The sequence below is a fragment of the Girardinichthys multiradiatus genome, chromosome 9 (assembly GCF_021462225.1).
Source record: "Girardinichthys multiradiatus isolate DD_20200921_A chromosome 9, DD_fGirMul_XY1, whole genome shotgun sequence".
In the NCBI taxonomy this organism is placed as follows: domain Eukaryota; kingdom Metazoa; phylum Chordata; class Actinopteri; order Cyprinodontiformes; family Goodeidae; genus Girardinichthys; species Girardinichthys multiradiatus.
The window spans coordinates 14,344,275-14,365,375 of record NC_061802.1 but is presented as its reverse complement, the minus strand read 5'-3'; the positions used below and the strand labels follow the sequence as shown (position 1 = coordinate 14,365,375).

General features: G+C 38.2%; 1 protein-coding gene across 1 annotated transcript in view; it reads right to left on the bottom strand.

Moving 5' to 3' along the window:
- The window catches only part of brinp3a.2 (bone morphogenetic protein/retinoic acid inducible neural-specific 3a, tandem duplicate 2), an 88,373-nt gene that overhangs the window by 13,395 nt on the left and 53,877 nt on the right, over nucleotides 1–21,101 (bottom strand). Inside the window, exons 5-7 of the mRNA XM_047375878.1 lie at nucleotides 17,291–17,396; nucleotides 16,919–17,155; nucleotides 13,725–13,947 (exon numbers count right to left, since the gene is read on the bottom strand). Of these exons, the coding sequence (XP_047231834.1) occupies nucleotides 13,725–13,947; nucleotides 16,919–17,155; nucleotides 17,291–17,396 (566 nt within the window). The remainder of the gene's footprint in view (nucleotides 1–13,724; nucleotides 13,948–16,918; nucleotides 17,156–17,290; nucleotides 17,397–21,101) is intronic.

Sequence of the window (21,101 nt, the reverse complement as noted above, 5' to 3'; positions counted from 1 at the left end):
CTGATGTAAAAGAAAAATTAAGCCCATTTTTTAGACTTGGATCTTATTTCTAGAGATATAGCACCCTAAACCATGTTCTGAGGCTATAGACTAAAGAATCCGTTTGGAAGATTTTCTTAGTGTGAAAACAAAGTTTAAGAAGTGATACAGTAGAACAGAGCTGACAGATTTTAAGGTTGACAAGTTGTATGTTAAAAATTAAAACATAACTATGTTAGAAATATTTTGTTACAAGTACATTTCAGAAGAAAATGTACATTCTCAAAAGTAAAAATACAAGAGGTAATCTAATTTCTTGAATATAAAATGCTCAGTCCAAGCCAGCATGTTGTGATGGGCCCCATGTGGGTTACAAATGGGCTACATGGATAAGGGGTGGGCATGGGCTTCAACTTGGCTAATAGTGTGGGCCCCACATATAATTTGTAATACAGGGCCCATGTGGGAAGCCCATGAGGGCTGACCCTGTGAAACCCATATGGAGCCCATTTAAGTTATATGGGCACAGGTTACAGCTGGGCAGAATTACATAGGACCCGTATATGTTTGGTTATATGGGCCCCACATGGGGAGCCCACATGGGCAGCGCATGCAGGACCTTACATGGAGCCTATTGGGGTTCAATAGGCATGAGCCAGAACTGGGTAACATTATATGGGGCCCATATAGATTTTGTTACAGGGTCCCCACATGGGGAGCTCACATGAGCAGCCCATACAGGATCTACATGGAGCCTATGTGGATTCAATAGGCATGGGCCAGAACTGGGTAACATTATATGGGGCCATACAGATTTATTTATACGGTCCCCACATGGGGAGCCCACTTGGGCAGCCCATACAGGACCTGTATAGGTTTAGTTGTATGGGTCCCACACCACATGCCTACATGGGCAGCCCATACAAGGCCCATATAGAAACTACCAAGGGTTAAATAGATGGGACTCATGGTCCGTACAGGACCTACAGTCTTGGACAAAATTGTTGCCACACTGAAATTTTTCTTTAAAGTACTGTATTTCTCCCAGGTTGGTGCAGTTACACATATTTTGATATAGATCTGTTTATTTCATTTGTGTGTATTGGGACAACACAAAAAGTACAGAAAAAACAGGCAAATTTTACACTATTTCGCACAAAGCAAAAAAAAAGAGCCTGACAAAATTATTGGGACCCTCAACTTTTAATATTTGGTTGCTTTGGAAAGAATTGAAATAAGTTGCTTTCTATAACCATCAACACACTTCTTGCACCTCTCCTCTGGAATTTTGGACCACTCTTCAACTGTTCCAGCTCTTTCATATTTGAGGGATGCTCTCTCCCAGCAGCAATTGTAAGATCTCTCCACAGATGTTCAGTGGGATTTAGATCCAAAAAATACAGATTTGGCAGTCTGTGCAAGTTGAGAATTTTTGGTTGTCCAAAAAATTAAGGCAATTTACATAAGCAAATGTGCTGCTGAGGATTTCCAGTCAATCAGATACACTTTACTGTATTAGAGAAAATACTTATTTTAAATATTGCTATGTTGAAGCATGAGTCACCTGAAACACTAAAACTATGTTGAGCAATTGGAAGTTTTGGTTGATCAGATCCAGTATGTATTAGAAAAGATCCTCAGTATATTTCTGAGCTGTTTAAACCTTACTCTTCAATTTGAGTCCTCAAATTTTATAAATACAATACATAATTTGTAGTTTTTTTGAACTGGTGTAATTGACAAAGAAGGAATTGGCCCTTCCAAGCGGTCACACCTGTGGAACTCCGTTTGTCTTTATGTTGTATTGACACTATTGAACCTTTTCAGAAGCAGCTGAAGACATGTTAATTTAGAAACTTTTAAGTAGGATTTTTTTATTTTATTTTTTATTACTGTTCTAATGAGGTGGGTGACAATTATGGGAAAATTAATAAGCTATATGAATTTCTGCATATTAACCATTTATCTACTTAAAAAAATTAGTAAAACTAACAATTATCTTTTGTATCAGGTGAAAAATGACTTTTTAAAATAAAGTTTTTTTGTGTCCGGTTCCTATTGCGCTGCCTATTGCCAGTCTTCGCAGTCTTAATTTTTTTTTATGTGGGTGGAGCATATTGTGCCGCTTAGCGAGCAGAGTCTTGGCGATCTTTCCTCTGTCTGAGCTACCGTTGCTCTCGATGGTGTCTGGAGAACGAGGTCTGTCACACGTGTACAAGAAAACTCTAAGGTAAGTACAGAAAGATTGATATGTTATTGCCAATGGTTATTTTAGTAACTACTTGTCATGCCAGGACTAGCTGTCCTGCCAGGTCAAAAGCAGTATAAGAGGTGTGAAAACCTCATTAGCTAGCACGTGGAGCTGGGTTAATTTACTCTTAATATCTTTGGCTAATTACAAAACTCCTACTGCCTATAATATTTTTTTCATTGTGGCTTTCTCTATATATAATTGATGTAATGTAACATATGCTGTGTCTTTTTGGCAGCCTTTTTTCCTGGATTTACTAGATGTGTTATTAATCCAAAAAAACTCAGCCATTATGCTCTAGTAAATAAAATGTTTGAACATTATCCAAGGTGTGAATGGGAGCTAATCATACCATATAATGTGACATACATGTGCAGTGTGGCAAGCTCAATTTATAGTGGTATGAGGCAAAGTGGTTGTGTATATTACTGCTGCGGATACTTGCAACTGGAACAGTTTCGTGAATGTGAACCTATACGGTCATGTGTGGTTAAGCCTGTAGATGCGCAATGTAGCTAATACATGAAAATGGTGGTGGGTGTCATCTGGAAAATTCTCAGCGGGCTTTGACAGGCGTGGTAAGGCATCTTCATCACTTCCTGTTTTCACTGTTGCACTCGGTGGATTGTTTGGTGTGTGAAGGCTCTCATTTGATCTGATTTCTCTCTACTGTGATATCTCTTATTTGTGGCCCCTTAGCCATCTCGGAGCCACTGAGGGCAGCTCCCCGTAGCAGTCCTTCAGCAGAGCACGCGCAGCTGGGGCCTCAGGCCGGCTGGGTGATGGTACATAGAAAGCATAGTCCTAGATCCCAGCCTACAGGTTACCACCAACCCGTCTGCGTTTCTAACAGATTTTCTCCGCTCAGCGACACACCCGCTGAGAAGCCAACTCTGGTAATTGGCAGCTTCATTGTCAGAAACGTGGTACTAGAGACACCAGTGACCATAGTCAAATGTCTGCCAGGGGCCAGAACGGGCGACATCAAATCATACCTGAAACTGCTGGCTAAGGATAAGCGTAAATACAGTAAGATCGTTATTCACGCTGGCTGTAATGACACCCGGTTACGTCAATCGAAGGTCACCAAAGTTAGTGTTGCTTCGGTGTGTAAGTTTGCCAAAACAATGTCGGACTCCGTCATTTTCTCTGGTCCCCTCCCCGATCTGACCAGTGATGACATGTTTAGCCGCATGCTGTCATTCAACCGCTGGCTCTCTAAGTGGTGTCCAGAAAACGATGTGGGCTACATTGATAATTGGCGAACATTTTGGGGAAAACCCGTTCTGATCCGGGGAGACGGCATCCATCCCACTTTGGATGGAGCAGCTCTTCTTTCTAGGAATCTGGCCGAATTTATTAGTTCTCCAAACCTCTGACAACCCAGGGTTCAGACCAGGAAGCAGGGTCGTAGTTTAACACTCCTCTCTGCAGCTTCTGTACTGCTACCCGCCCATTACCCTATTAAGACAGTGTCTCGTCCACAGCCAAAAGTGAATAGATTAAAAAATAAACTAAAATAAGGAAATCAGGAAAATCTAATAAAAGTAAACACAACTCAGACTAAAAAGAAAAATAAAACAATTAAATGTGGCTTACTGAACGTAAGATCTCTCTCTTCAAAGACTTTGCTAGTTAGTGACCTGATTTGTGACAATCAAATTGATTTATTTTGCCTCACAGAAACCTGGCTGCAGCAAGAGCATTATGTTACTATAAATGAGTCAACTCCTACTAAATATTTAAATTTTCACATTCCTCAAAATACTGGGCGAGGAGGAGGAGTAGCAACCATATTCCATTCTGATTTATTGACTAGTCCCAGACCAATCAATAGCTACAACTCTTTTGAATATTTAATCCTTAGTTTTCCTAATCCAAATTGCAAAGCACTAAAACCACTTCTGTTTGTTGTTTTGTACAGTCCACCAGGCCCTTACTCTCAATTTTTAGATCAGTTTTCAGACCTTTTATCTGATTTAGTGTTAAATACAGATAAGGTTATTATAGTGGGGGATATTAACATGCATGTTGACACTGAAAGTGATACATTAAATATAGCCTTTAATGCTATCTTAGACTCAATTGGCTTTGCTCAAAACATTAACAAACCTACCCACCTTTCTCTTCATCCTCAGGACCTTGTGCTGACATATGGCATTGAGTGTAAAGACATAACAATATTTTCTCATAACCCTGTTCTGTCTAACCATTTTTTAATAACCTTTGAGTTTAAGTACTCAACACCTGAAGGAAAATTTCATTATAGTAGATCAATATCAGACAACGCTGTAACAACCTGTCAAGAATCTGCTCCATTTTAATTTCCTCATTATCACAGAAAAACACAGTGGAGGGCAATAATTTTGTTTCTTCCCCTTCACAAATTGATTCTCTTGTTCATAGTGTTACTTCATCATTGCGTGGTGCATTAGATAATGCAGCCACCTTAAAAAAGATGGCATTAGGACAAAATAGAAAGGTGTGAGATGAGCTCTGACATTATTGAACAGCATAAACTCTGAACACACATTGAATGAATTCACACAATTTCTTAAAATACAAGAATTTATTAACAAAAATAAGTCAACTCAAAGTCAAAAATATTTCAATCAACAAACTGTTTACTATGCTAAAACAATCCAAGTAAACTACCAAGCAGAATTAAAGAATAATGAAGACTAATGGGCTATGTACAATATAAACAAGTTGATTAAAGAGATGATTGAAAACCATGACCAAAAGAGTGATGCAACATTACCATGCAATGTTATTTATGGTTGAGGACCAAGGATTATCTTGAAGAATCTGGAAATGAAGTCAAGTTAGTCTTGGAACCAACTTAGGCAATAATCAGCAAATGTTTAGACAACCATTCACATTGCAAGATCAGATAAAATATTATTTTAATAAAATAATGTTTTAAATAATGATCTGCTGAATAAAACCAACCTTCTGGATGACCATTTCTCAACGGTGTCTAATTAGCTGCCTTTATTTATTCAAATAATATTTAAAGAAATATTATTATGGGAGTATTTTGGAAAAGAGCCAAATTTTTCTGGAGAAATGGGGCTTAATGGTGTTTACTTAGTTATCAAATCTAGTAAAATGATGTTTAGGGACTATTATTCACTAGCTTGAAAACTAACAACCTTTCTGTTAAATACTCTTTAGTAGCAAGCACGTGTTCTTACCGGTTAGCCATTGAGCTAACAAAAGAAGCTGATAGCTTAGCACCAGAATCAAACACATACCTTTTAAAATACCAGGGTTAAAATGCATAAAATGGGTATGTAACTCATGTTGCATTTGAACGACAGTAGTTAATTAATATAATGGTAATGTCAGTGGAGGCGTCATCAACCCGTCATCAAGAAGCTCACAGCAGTGGAGATTGGGGGCCGTACAAGCAGGCCAGGAACAAACTAACAAAGGAGATCAAAGCAGCCAAGAGAAGCTACAGTGAGAAGCTTAAGAACAGCCTTTCTACTGGCCACACTTCAGCTGTATGGACTGATTTGAGAAACCTGACTGCCTATAGGACCCCCCCTTCCTGAACAGAGTCCTCGCCTGGCCAACCGTCTAAATGGCTTCTACTGCAGACATGACAAGAAGCCATTCACACCTCAAACCATCTCCTCCACATCCCATTCAGGAACCAATTTCTCCCATAAAGTAACCAACCCCCTACCTTCAGATCCTCTGCCTGCACTAAAGATCTCCGAGGAAGATGTAAATAGGCTCTTTCAGCGCATGAAAACAAAGAAAGCTGGAGGACCTGATAACGTCTCCCCATCATGCCTGAATGTCTGTGCAAATCAAGTCGCTCCGATCTTCACAAGGATCATCAACAAATCACTGGAGAAATGTGAGGTCTCCTCCTGCCTCAAACGATCCACCATCATCCCGGTTCCCAAGAAACCCACCATCCTAGGATTAAATGATTACAGGCCTGTAGCCCTGACGTCTGTGGTCATGAAATCCTTTGAGCGGCTGGTGTTGAAGCAACGTCCCAGCCTCCACCTGTCAGTGGATCAACAGCTTCCTGACGGACCGACAGCAGCAGGTGAGACTGGGGAGCATCTTCTCCCGATCCAGATCAATAAGTACTGGTGCCCCCCAGGGGTGTGTTCTATCCCCACTCCTCTTCTCCCTCTATACAAATGACTGCACCTCATCGGACTTGTCCGTGAAACTCCTTAAGTTTGCAGATGACACCACTGTCATTGGATGGTGATGAGTCTGCATACAGTCAGCAGGTGGATCGGCTGGTACACTGGTGCAGTCAGAACAACCTTGAACTCAACCCACTCAAGACTGTGAAAATGGTGGTAGACTTTTGGAGAACACCACCCCCATACACCCCCTCACCATCCTCAACAACACTGTATCGGCCGTGGACCACGTCAGGTTCTTAGGAACCACCATTTCTGAGGACCTGAGATGGTCTTCACACATAGACACTGTTCAAAAGAAGGCCCAGCAGAGACTGTACTTCCTGAGGCAACTCAAGAAGTTCAACCTTCCACATGAGCTGCTGGTCATCTTCTACACTGCCATCAATCTGTCCTGTCTTCATCCATCTCACTGTGGTTTGGCTCATCCATAAAACAGGACAGGTGCAGACTGCAACGAATAATCAGGAATGCAAAGAGAATAATCAGGGCTGACCTTCCCTCCATCCAGGACGTATACAGGTCTAGGGTCAGGAAAATAACTGCTAAAATCTCTGCCGACCCCACACACCCTGCACATAAACTGTTCAGAGCTTTGCCTACAGGCCGCCGCTACAGAGCATTGTTCGCTAAAACCAGCCACCACAGAGACAGTTTCTTCCCCCAGGCTGTTTCTCTGTTGAACATTCAATAGAGTACAAAACAACAGTATACAAATGTTGCAAATGCACCTTTTTACTTATATATGTGTATATTGTACATTGTAAATATGTATATTCTGTAATGCAAAAACAAAACCAAAGAGCAAAGTGTACAGGAGTCAAATTCCTTGTTTGTATGAACGAACTTGGCAATAAAGCTGATTCTGATGTTTGTTAAATGTACAGAAATATTGTAACGCAGTGCTGTAAATGATCTTTACATAGAAAAATAGTGCTATGAGTTCAATGACATTGCAGTCAGTTGAAGCTTCTGTTGACAAACATTGTTGGGGGAGATTGGCTAAACAAAGTTTGTTATGATTTGTGGGTATTTTTGGGTTTTCTTGGTCTTATTTCACAGTTGAAGTTTTGAATCATGTTTTTGTTTATTTTTCTGGTCATGTTTGTGCTCATGTTTTGTCAAGTTTGGTTTTTGGATTTGGTTATGCTTTCATTTCATGTTTTTCTAGTTATGTTTCCAGTAGTTTGTATTCTTGAATTCCTGTTTTGTTCAGTCACGTTTGTTCTCTCCTGTCAATTAAGTTTATTCGGTTCACCTGCACCTAGTTAATCTGTCTCCTTGCTTCACCTGGTTCACACTCCATTTATACACCTCCATTCTGTTTATTCCTTGCGGAAACATTTTCAAATCATGCTCAAGTCTTGTTTTCAGATCATGCTCTTGTCCTGTTATTTACGCCAAGCCTGTCTCGCCAGCCTGCCCATGTCTGTTTTTGCCTGTCTTGCCTGTCCGTTTATTGTTGTGGTTCCTGACTCCTCCTTTGAGTGAGTTTTTTGTTATTAAATCTTTTAACCTACCATCATGTTGCCTGCTAGTCTGCATTCTGGGTTCGTCCGTTGCTCAAGTCCTGACAAAGTTATTCAAATTCACATATAGTTCATGGTCTTAAAAATCTTACATGCTTTCTTTCACATGTAAGAAAGGTGAAAAGTTCAGTATTTTTTCTTCTTGTGCAGAGGAACTGAAGAAGAATGCCTTGACATCACAAGTCAACCTGCAAGAAGCAGAGAAGGCCCTGTCCAAGTGGTTCACTGGAGCTAGAGACAGAGGAGGACTGAGAGCTACAAGGGTACAAAATAGACTTACAGCCCTGTAAAAAAAAATAATGCTGATCTAAGGTTGTGAGTTTTCCATTTTGCTTTTGCCCATGTTACTACTGTTCCAAATATGTAAGGAATTTGAATGCATTCTGACTTTTCTTGTTTTTCAAGAGTTTACACAGTTTGGAATAAAATTCAGTTAAATCACTTTACTTGTTGGACTAAATAAATGTCAAAAAAGTATTTTGTGTGCCCTCATGATTTTGTAATGGTTATATTTCTAATTCTAAACTTGTTTTTGTTTGCAGATGGCATTAACATTTTGAAAGTAGCAAATTCAAAGTACAGCTAACAAGGGGCAGCTACAGAACCCACTGATATCTCATTCCCGTTTTTTAGCCCAGGTTGTTGTCATGTACCCAAAAAACTTGAAAGATGGGGCCCAGATGGGTTTTTGTGTACTTTGCCCAGTTGGGGCCCATTTAGTGCCCCCAGTTTCCCAAAGTAAGACATATATGGGCATATAAAATGGGGCCATTATGGAACCCGTGGACAATCCCACTTAAAACCCACTTTTTAGCCCATGTTGTACCCACATGGTACCCAGTAAGAACTTGAAAGATGGGGCCCAGATGGGGTTTTTTGTATTTCTCCCAGTTGGGGTCCATTTCCCAACATAACACCTATATGGGCATTTCACATGGGGACATTATGGAACCCGTGGACAATCCTATATGGGGCCCATTTTCATCCCATTACCAACTGAGGCGATTTCCATGTGCACCACATGAAAATGTTGGCTGCGGTGGTATTAGTGTGAGACGAAATATAAACCAACCATTACATGATAATAAAATGACTTAATCTAATCATAGACTAGGCAGACACTGTTTGCATTCACCTTATCATGTCAAATGCTTGAAGCGTCTCTGACTTATTTTAACTACTTCTTGACCAGTTCAGACTAGTAATTATTTGACCTATAGGAGCCACTCATAGACTCTAATGGCCAGGCAATAATTTTGTATGAAAATAAAAGTGAAGGTGATATCACAGCAAAAGCAATGTACATTTAAAACAATACAGCACTGTAATTTTGAAGTCTTGATACCAATAGATAAATACTATGCAAGACGGGCAGGTCTCAAGAGCAAAACACAGTTCAGAGATTTGACCGTACTTGATGTTTCACAAAATGTGTTTTAATGAGCTATATATGGTCATGTTAAGACCAATTTAAAAATTATTTTAGATATGCCAATATACACGGCAAGATGAGAAACAATCATATTTAGACCAATCCATGTTTTGTGCCTAATTAATTCACAAGTTAAAAAGAGACACGCATGTCAAAGTATTTTCTGGGTGTCACAGAATAGAAGGATGAAAAGAAATCAGCTGTCGGGTCCAGCCATGGATTGCAACATTTAAAGGCCAGTTCGATCTTTTCTGGAATTTTCAAAATAAATCACAGTAACCTACTCCTAACAGCCCAGGAATAGAAGGAGTAACAGCGGATTCCCCGTGACTTTTCTTTCTAAGGCCTATAGAAGCAAACTGTGTTCCAGAAGCAACAGCAACGTTGTCTTTCCTTCGCTGGCACGAAGGAAGGACAATGGGACCGCCGCAGAGGGGGTTTAAGGGGGTATGTGTTTGATTCTGGTAACAAGCTATAAGCTTCTTTTGTTAGCTCCAACAACCATCGGCTAAGAACACGCTCCTCTTTATGAGTCAGCTGAAGATCATTTACCCAGAAAGGTTGTTAGTTTCCAGTCTAGGAATAATATTTACCTAAATATTATTTTACTAAACGTGATAACTAATTAAACACTACTAAAGATCATTTACCCAGAAAGGTGGTTGGTCCTCATTCAAAACAATATTTCCTTAAATATAATAACATTTCCTTAATAATATTGCCTACAATAATATTGTACTAGACAAAGCCAGCTAACTAAACACAAGTGAGTCAGTCAGCCAGATTATTCTTTAAAATATTATTTTATTAAAATAATATTTTGTCTGATGTTGCAGTGTGATTGGTCCCTTGAAGGTACCAATTATTACCTTAGTTAATTCCAAGACTAACTTAACCTCATTTCCAAACTCCACAAGATAATCCTTGGTTCTGTTGGATGACTTGTTTGCTGAATATTGGACCATTTGCACCTTGTTGGACGCCACTATGCCTTTTCAACGTCATCGGCCATTTTGTACCGCAGGATAGTCTGTCCTACAAAACCCAGTGGCCCCTGCGGCTGATAAGACGGGGGCGCCGCAGCCCCCTGAGGCCACCGTCAACTATATAACAGAGGATGAGACGACCCACCATTTGTTTTCACGCTGGAAGCCGGACCAGCAACTGAAGCGCATCAATTTCTGGAGACGAGACCCAAGTGGATTTCCTTTATTCTCCTTCGTTGGCCAACAAAAAATTCATGAACGATGTTTCTGGAATGAGAAGGCCAGAAATTTAACTGCCGATCGAAGACGTGAGTTTAACACGTAACTAAAGCTACGGGTTTTAAGGAGACAGATCGCCACCTTGTTTTGTCCAGTTGACTCCTGACGGTCAGATCATATTTTCCCCTTTCGTCAAGGAGGCCAGAGGACGAAGATTGACCACTCTTCCTGAAGTTAACTGTGGACGCACGTTAACTTCCAACTACCCCACCCCCCCCTCCCCTCCCTCTGCTCAGAGGAGACAACAACAAATAAAACCCATCCTTTATTTTTATTTCTTTCTTAGAAAAAGTCTGGGCAGGGTAGAGGAGATTTTAGTGCGATTAGATTCGCCATTTAATCTAATGTGTTCTGAATTATATGTGCATGCAACCTTTTATTGAAACCTTGATGTGCTGTGTTGGATGTCTGGAAGCCGCTGTGCTACCCAGCTTTGTGTGTGTTTTGCGGGGTTGTTTAACACCTGAGAGCAAGCGCAGGTGCGCTGTGGGACTGAACTGTTATAATAACCTCATGGGGAAATTCACCATTTTCTTTGTCTTCAACTTTACTGCTTACTAGCTTGCTGCCAAAAGTTTTATAACTCTTTGTGTGCTCACCCCTGCCCAGAGTTGAGGACTTAGTATAACTGAGTTACAGTTTGGGCTACGCTCCCAAACTCCATTCACCACCACATCCCTTTGTCATATTATCATTTTTGCCATAACTGCTGGTTTGATCCCATACACACCCACTGCTGTTTTGCTTTATTTTGTCAGTCAGTCAGTCATTTTCTACCACTTATTCCATAATGGGTCACGGGGAAGCTGGTGCCTATCTCCAGCAGTCTATGGGCGAGAGGCAGGGTACACCCTGGACAGGTCGCCAGTCCATCGCAGGGCAACACACAAACAACCATGCACACACTCAGTCATACACCTAAGGGCAATTTAGAGTGATCAATTAACCTAACAGGCATGTCTTTGGACAGTGGGAGGAAGCCGGAGTACCCGGTGAGAACCCACGCATGCATGGGGAGAACATGCAAACTCCATGCAGAAAGACCCCCGGCCGGGAATCGGACCCCGGACCTTCTTGCTGCAAGGCAACAGTGCTACCAACTGCGCCACCGTGCTTTATTTTGTTTAATTAGATATTTTACCACCTTTTGTGTAGAACTTTGCATGTATGAGTAGGTGAAGATTATTAAATTGGAAGAGCAGATTGTATCGGGCTGTGATTTAATAAATATTCACATAGATTCGGTAGAAACGGTTGATTAAACAGTGACAGCTCCGGTAATAGTTATCAATTTTTACTTAACGGTTGTAATTATCAAAGCCGTTGAGCCACAGTTACAATACCAGAAGACATCCCTGGTCTTCGATTCATAAATGAGGATTTTGGTTTAGAAATTGATTTAGTCAAATCATGATTGTTAATTATAATTATTGATAAATATTAATTAATCGATAATCATAATTCCAACAGTTCTCAAACATAAATAACATTGCATGGTAATGTCACATCACTCTTTTGGTCATGGTTTTCAACTATCTTTGATTGACTTGTTTATATTTTACATAGCCCATTACTCTTCCTTATTCTTTCATTTTGCTTGGTAGTTTAGTTGGGTTGTTTTAGCATAGTAATACGTTTGTTGATTGAAATATTTTTGACTTTGAGTTGACTTATTTGTGTTAATAAATTCTTCTATTTAAAGAAATTGTGTGAATTCATTCTGTGTGTGTACAGAGTTTGCTGTTCAATAATGCCAGAGCTTGGCTCGTCACTTTCAATTTTGTCCTAATACCACGAGGACAACTCTTAACAGACCAAATTATTATTTAATAAAATATTTAAGTATTAATATTAAATGTTAAATAATATATTCATATTCATAATCAACACAGCCATGATATCTAGAACAGAACTGTGGACCTCAACAAATCTGGTTCATCCTTGGGTATAACTTCCAAAAACCTGAAAGTAATACATTGATCTGTTCAACAGTTGTATGCAAATATAAACATCACAGGGTTGTCAAGCCATTCTACTGTTCAGGAAGGAGATGTGTTGTGGGATGTAAGGGGGTGGCAGCATCATGTTGTATGGGTGTCTTATCCCTGGAGGGACTGGCGCATCTCAGAAAGTAGATGGCATTATGAGAAAGGAACATTGTGCCATTATATTGAAGCAACATCTCAGCCAGAAAGTTAAAAATGTGGGGACAAATTGATCTTCCAAATGGACAGTGACCTCAAGCATTCAGCCAAAATATTTCTGAAGTGGTTTAAGCAAAAAACAAAGTCAATGTTTTAGTGGCCATAACAATGACATGATCACAATCCCTTAGAAAATGTGTGGGAAAAACTGAAGCGGGGTTTGTGTGCAAGGTGGCCCAAAGACCTGACCTAGTTACACCCCTTCTGTTAGGAGGAATGCACTAAAATTACAACAAACTATTGTGAGAAGCTCTTTTTTTGTTTTTGTTTTCTTTTATCTTTGTTTACAGTGTATGTAAATATCTGGTTTTTAAGAATACAATGCAAAAATGGCTATTATTGACTGACTAAACTATAACATTTATGATAATTAATGGTGATCTGAATGTTTAAGAATGTTGGTATTTAACACAAAAACTCGTATAAAATCCAGACAGGGAGGTTTTAATATAATGACGATAACTCTAACAAGATCAACAAAATTATTCTTAGCAAGAACTTCCCATAACCAACTGTACTGTGACATTGTTTATACTAACTTTACACACAATTCAGACAAAATGTGACAAGTGAAATTCCACCACACTAGTGGCAGCTTGTTTGTTTCTACCGAAATAGACTTTTTTTCAAACAAAGAAATGTAAACTGTAGATGATGGCAGAAAATGCCAAAACCTTCCGACTTTTCCTGGGAGGTTGGAATCAAACTTAAAAAAAATACAGTCATATAAAAAGCCACAGGAAATCTTTCTTTATGCAATTTAAACAGGATAAGAGTAATGTGACTAAAGCATACTGGCTCATAATTGTAAAATTGGGATATATGATGCAGAATAACTTAAAGCAAACTTTTCAGAATTAAAGAAAGAATGCAAATATGTCCTCACCTCTCCCTTGGTATCCGAACTTGAGGTTGTCTGTGACATCTTTTACTGAGACTGAAGAGCTTGAAAATAACTCTCTGGGCTCGTCTGGAGAGGACTTGCATGCTGTTCTCAAGCTGCTCATACCGCCACTGAAACAGGCTGTCCAAGGACCACAAGTGTTGAATAGATGACACATTCAGAAAGTAGCTCTGGGGAAGCCTTGTGTAGAAGGCCTTAAATTCATCTGTAACAACAATCATCAGGGTCAACATCATTACAGTGTTTATGCCCAGGAAAATACCATCCAGCACAGCAAGACAGGAGTTGATTCAGATCAGAAGGGCAAAATGGTGTTTAAATATATTTACTGACAAGCAGAAACAGCAGAGTTCAGTTTCAACACACAAAAGCAATAAGAGCTTACCTGACCCTTCCTAGTACCACGTTGAACATACAGGAACAGTGGAAATCACATTCATATTTATTTGGAAGTCTTCTCGTCTGTTTTTATAGAAGCCTTGCATAAACATGGGTTGGGGAAACTTGTATTTCATTAGAAAACAAAGCTTATCTGGGTCTGAAAAGTAGGACAAGACTGAACTTTGTAGTGTGTGCTGTAAAAATGTACATCTTAAACAATAGGCTTGCAGCCAAGTATGCTAAAAAAACATACTGGATGCACTGTTTATGTTTTGCAAGCACAGGCCTCAATTTTCTTTCAGGTTCAGAAGATGCTGTTGATATCCTTTCTTTTTACACAAAATCTGGAATCTGATATTAGACCTTAAAACCAAATGTTTGTCTGTAGACACTAAACTGTAATACATCATCAGACTGACCTGACAAAGAGCGACTTCATAAAAGTGTTTATAATGTCGGTATGCATTTGTGGTAGATTAAAAATAATTATTAATTATCAAATAAATATTATTTCAAATTATAATTATTAATACTATTTGTAATTATTGATAATAATTTATACATGGTTTATGGTTGTGATTTCTTCTGATAAAATATATAAACCCCAAAGCATGTAGCGACCCCAATAAGAAAACTTTAAATCCAGACTAATTTCAGACACATTTTAAAAAGGTTAAATTCTAAAAGTTCTATGAAGCAAGACAGTAAAACAAAAATGAATTACTCATATGCACGTTTAACTCATTCAAAATAGTCTCACCCCACGTTGTTAGTATTCAGACTAAGCCAAACTGCCAACAATTATTTAGACATTTCAAAATGTTGTGGCATAAGCTCATACCACACACATGGGTGGTATAATATAAGGAATAATATAAGGAATATATCTTTACATCGGCTATTAATGACTGCAATTTCACTTTTTTTCTGAGTAAATAAGGTCATAAGAGTAATATTAGAATACAGCCAAGTGTACTTATATACACTCTGGATACAGAGGCTGCATTTTGTGGTTGGATTTGACAAGATGCATCTCTATTTCGACAAAGAATGTTGAATTTAAATATAGATTTTGCTGCTTGACATTTTTGCCTGTAATCCATAAATAGAAACATGTCATCTGACAGTTTTTCTTTGAAAAGCAGCGTCACACCTTGCATTCAATGAAACTAAAACAGAAATAAAAAATATTTAATGTACTTGATGTATAACTAATATTTAGAATTTCTTCCTGTTAAAAGGGACTTTTTCCTCTCCACTGTCGCTACATGCATGCTTAGTATGAGGGACTGCTGCAAAGTCAACGCCAGTGACTGTCCACTGTCTCTACATGATTATCCGGGAGGAGGGAATGCTACAAGTCACTGACTGGATGCAATCTACTGGGTTTCCTTAGACAGAAAAACCTTTTATCCTATTTGAATAAATAATTGAATCTGACTGCACTGTTCAATGATTAGGATTAAATGGAATGTATGTACCTGACTTATGTGAAGTGCCTTGAGACATGTGTTGTGAATTGGCGCTATATAAATAAACTGAATTGAACTGAATTGAATTGAACTATCTATTTTTAACCTGTTAACTATGTGAGTGCTGAAGTAAGGCAATATAATAAAATATAATATAAATATAATATATACATAAAATAAGAAATTGAGCCATATCAATGTAAATGTGCATTTTGGATATAGTTTTTTTTCTCTGAGTATTAGAATTTTAATGTTTACAATTTTATGTGGGGACATGCAACACATGCTTGCATGGCAGACTAGCTGCCACAACTCAAGCAAAAATACATAACATCTTTATAAAAAAAAGAGGTATTATAAAAACTATAACAATACCTTGTTGCACATTTCAAAACAAATGGTTGTGTAGGTTATGTTAAAGTTTAAAAATGTATACGTTTGCATTCTATTATTAAGATACACAAATCCTTTGTAGTTCAGGAAAACCTCTGGAGACACAGACTAACATGCAAATACCTGTTTGGCCAGAATAACTGGTACCTCTAAGAATACTACATCACTATGTTATTACTAAAGCTTTTGTATTAATGTTATATTTTTGGCCCTTGATAAGATTCCTTAGCCCTAACCTCTATCTGTTTTAGTGGTGGGACTTATTTGCAATCCTCAGATGATAAAGAACCGCACTGTGAATTCTTTTGGTGAAGGACACATTTACGTTTCTGCATTCTGGACACTCTCCTGCCCTCACTTTACAGCCAGCAATTAAAACATAAAGTTTGAAGGTAATTGCAGTAAGTAATATTTCAGAATAATGCAAATCTGGATAAAAAGACATCAATTTTGATTTCACCTGAGTAATAATGGCCAAGCCAGGATGACCGAGCACAGCAATAATAACTAAACATTGTGCTAAGAGCTTCTATTCAACCTCTGTTTCCCTGGTGATTGGAAAAGCTGGACCAGCAATAAATGGGTTTTATAGCTGATTAATCTTCTCCAGACTTACTGTAAACTGCTCAAGCTGAAAGTTTCTTTTTTCAGCTTTTATCCTATTCTATTTATGTCATGTTTTTAATTTGCTATATGCAGATACCATGCCAGAATTCAATACTCTTACTCAGCTATTATTGTTCAACTATAAATCATGGAGTAGGGGGAGATATATATGAATAGGATTCTCAATCAGGTTTAATGGTGCAGATAAAAGACCTGAATTCATGCCCACATATTCACAAGACTTATTTTCTGCAAGTATGATGAGACATACATACAAGTTGAGGAGAAACAATAATTCCTTATTTTTTATGAGGATTTCTTTACCTGATTCTTCAAATTCCTTATAAAGCAACTCCCATGTCTCTGTTATTCTCTCCAGGCTTTCCTCCATAGCTTGGATGTCCATATAGGGGCAGTTGCACTCCGGAAACTTATGATCACAGTTGCACCAGCAATCATTGTCCTTGCAGAAAAACTCACCCTCTCCATTGCAGGCTATGTAGCTGAGAGCAGCCTGCACAAAACTTTCTCTCAGGTAGTCTGGTAGGATCACTTGTAAGCCTGTAAAATCAAGCTGAGTTTAGTACTGCCATGAAAATGTGCACATAGAGAGTGACAGTGAACATGTAGGGACCATAAAGTGATGCCTGAGCTGTTAACGTACTTAATAAAATAACAGGTGAAACTTTTACAAACCTTGCAGTTGGACTTTATTTTCAGGACTCTGAACGAGGACAGAACTAACGGAATCGAGGTTGTCATAGTTACTACACCCAAGAGGACCCGTTCGCGTCTCTGTCACCTGGGCAACAACAACAAATGTAATTTATAACTAGTCCGATTTACCCATTTTACCCAGGTGCATCACTAACCCAAAGAGTGCCTTTACTTAATAAGAAAATAAAATGTTCTTGGGCAATGTAAAAGGCTATTCCTATTCTTAAGACCTTTTAACATATTCAATTGTACACTGGAATGTGAAACAAGTAAGCTAATTTTGATTCTGCTGAATAGCTGTAGGAGCACTGTGTTGTTTTGATTTTAAGGCAAGAATAATTCCAGATTTATTTTTGTCTAAGCCCCTAATTAAAGACATTGCAAATATATGTTGCCACAAAGCCTTTTTCTTCACTTTATCTGCGAGAAGACAGCATATTTTACCTTTTCCCATTTTCTTACAGTGACAGAGTGACGGGAACCTAAGCAGATCTCATTTTACTCTCATTGTGGATTTTTGATTTTGTATTTTGTTCAGCAATCCGTCCCACTCAGTCTCTTCAGAAGACAGTTGGTGTTCAGTGACAAATGGATGAGGTGAGGCAAAAAGGTAAGTTGATCACTAAGATCAAAGTAAAGGGTTGAAGGGCTCAGGAGCCCAAAGGCTGCTATTGCAAGTATGTAAAAACTCAATAAGCTGTTTTTAAAGAAACACATAGGAACAAAAATACAAGAGAAAGAATAAACATTATTTCCACAGGCCAGAAGAACAAACAAAAGACCTGCAAGTCTTCAAATATTATATTTACATCACATTATTAATTAATTAATATTTTGTAATTATGAGGGATTTTAATCCATATATAAATGTGAGGAAATGAGACTCACTGCTGGATTCTAAACCACAAGAATATTGAATTCATAAAAGGAATTATTTGATAAGCCGTATGATATGCCATATTGAAAAACATTGAATGATGAGCAGAACATTCAATTTCTGCTTTAGCAGCTGCCTTTCACTGCTGAAACATTATGTTATATTACACAAACCTTAATAGGACATTATTAGCCACCTGTATGTAGGAATATGTTAAAATGTGGAAATAAAGTGGAGGGAAGATCGCTGTTGTAGACTGGTCTCTCAGTTTTGTAGTTTCCCTCGTGATATGGGAACTTGATGCTCTGTGCACTGTACCTTCACAGGATGCATGGACACTACAGCAGAAATATGTAACATATTTTCCTGATCTTTTATATTTCAAATTAAAAATGATAGAAGAAGAAGCTGTTTTAGGATGTGAATTAAAGAGAATATATATTTTATTGGGAGACCTCAGCTGGAATATTTAGAACAAACAGGAAGATTTTGGAACAGAAAAAAAAAAATAAAGTTAGAAAAAAAAAAAATAACAAAGGTTAAAAGCCTGTGAAAATTATCAGGATTTCCAAATTACAACAGAAGCCTCCCCATTTTTTAACTATTATGTTTATTCACTTCTATTTATATGTAGTTTTGTAAAGATGTTGATTTATTTGATTTGGAAGTGAGTCTTTTAGTAAAAACTAAGAAAACTGTGTTATAACAATTTTTGAGGCTGAATAAAAATGACTGAACAGTCTTATGGTTGTTTCAACCCCTTAATACACACACACACACACAAACACACACACACACTACAGTGGTATATCATGCAAGTAGGGCATTTAAGTAGAATCATGCAATGGTGATTTCCTCATCTCAAACAATTTACTGAAACACAAGCCAACAGCTGTGGTGACTATACCACAATTAAAAATGTCAGTGTCTCAATAACATGTTATGTACCCTTGAGTGTCAATTACAGTTTGAAAACAACATGCTGTTCACAGGTTTCATTTTTTGCAGACTTTGGGCTTTAGGGTTTGTTCTTATATTATAAGTGAGGGTGTAAGGGCTGAACGCTTGCCTTACATGTCTAAACATAGTCAGCTGAGGCACTGCTAAATGAACTCTATGTACAGAATCAATCATGTCAAGTCTATTGTTTAATGGGTAGACCTTTCACCATCATCAACAGTCATGAACCTGTTTGCTGTTTGGTACTGTACAGGTTGTAAACTGTGCATTTCAGAACACATTTACTAGAAAGAGACTGCTTTCTGCATGTGGACATAGTACTAATGACAGGAGAAATGCACATTTCATTAAACCAGTCAACTCACAATAAGTGTGATGTTCTTTATGGACATACTTCTGTGTTTCATCAATACTGCCAATTCACTTGGTCATATAACAGACAACAGTCATTACTGAAAGAATGGGTCCACAAAAACAGGTTTGTCATTGCAAGAGTGCAATAAATCCAGAAGCAATCCATCAGATGACACAATGAAATCCAAGGCCCCTGCTGTTCCCTTGGTCAAGACTAAAACCTTGTTTATCACTTTGTGTAGACTGACTGGCAAATAACATTTGAGTAAGGCAGATGTATCTCTATTGATTCAGTTCACAAAAAATTGTAAGGTGCAACAAAATGCATCCCTTTGCTCTTGGACAGATCTGAAGTCATTACTCTCTGTACAAACAAGCAGATCCAATCACAGACTCTACCCCATACCAACATGTCCTAAAGAAAATCCACATTTCCAACGCACATCATGATGCTAGCATTTATACTCCTCAAAAATGAGCTTCAATTTGCAATTTGCACAGAGGCAGCATAAAGGCAATGCCTCATCAGCCCTCTATCATTCATTTCTCAGCTTGCTAGATTTAAAATTTATGCAGAGTGCTGCAATCTGTTCTGCTATCTTGTGGGTCAATGCCTGTTGGAAATGATGCACAAGTATGGAAGAATCTGTCACCCCTTTGACTCACTTTCCACTGATTATGAAGGTGAATCTGCGCTTTTTCCCACCTGTTTGTCACACCAGATGACTGCCTTTGGACCATAAAAACAAATCCTCACATCCTCTACAGAAAGAAACCTAGATTCCCAAGAAATAGAAACAGACAAAAGCATTTGCCGCTACTCCTCCGTTGTGCCCACCTCAATGGTAAAAACTCATCATTCTCTAGCAAGAGCCACAGAGCTTTGGTATAAGTATAGAGAATCTGACTTAGTATGAGTACTGGAGCAGTAGATACCACACAGCCAGCTCCCGCTGTGTCCGAAGAACTGAAAATGGCAGAGAATAGGGATACCCTACCCTCTGTCACACTATTAACACCATGCTACCTGAAGGTGACAACTGGAGCCAGTGACTTGTCACCAGCTGTGTTTCACAGGACTCATTTATCTTACCCTCACCATATGTGCTCATCATGGTGCTTCCTGAGAACTCAGTGTGCTCCAAGCAGCTGATGATCATATTTCATCACAAGCAGGCAAATACAGCTCTCATTGCTACTGTGTGCTTTACTAAGTACCTTAACTATACCAACTGGGCACATCTAGCCATTTTTAAGATTTTACATTTAATCTAAAATTCAAATATGTGAGTTTGAGAGTTGTTTGCTTAAAACATAACTAATAAAAGTGATTCTACAGTTTGAATTTAAACCTATTTAAAACAATAAAACTGGTATTACAATTTGCATACATTTAATTGTGTAAATATGAATAAATATTTCTAAGTAAAAATGTGCTATGTAGTTAAAAGACAACCAGTTAAATTCAAACCAGTTTTCAAAATGTACTTATTCTATAAAATTGGTTACATTTACAAGCTTCAGTTTTAGATAATGGCAACTTTCCTAAAATAAAATATTAGCTTTGTAGAAAGTTTGTCTTCAGTATTAGCACTCTCA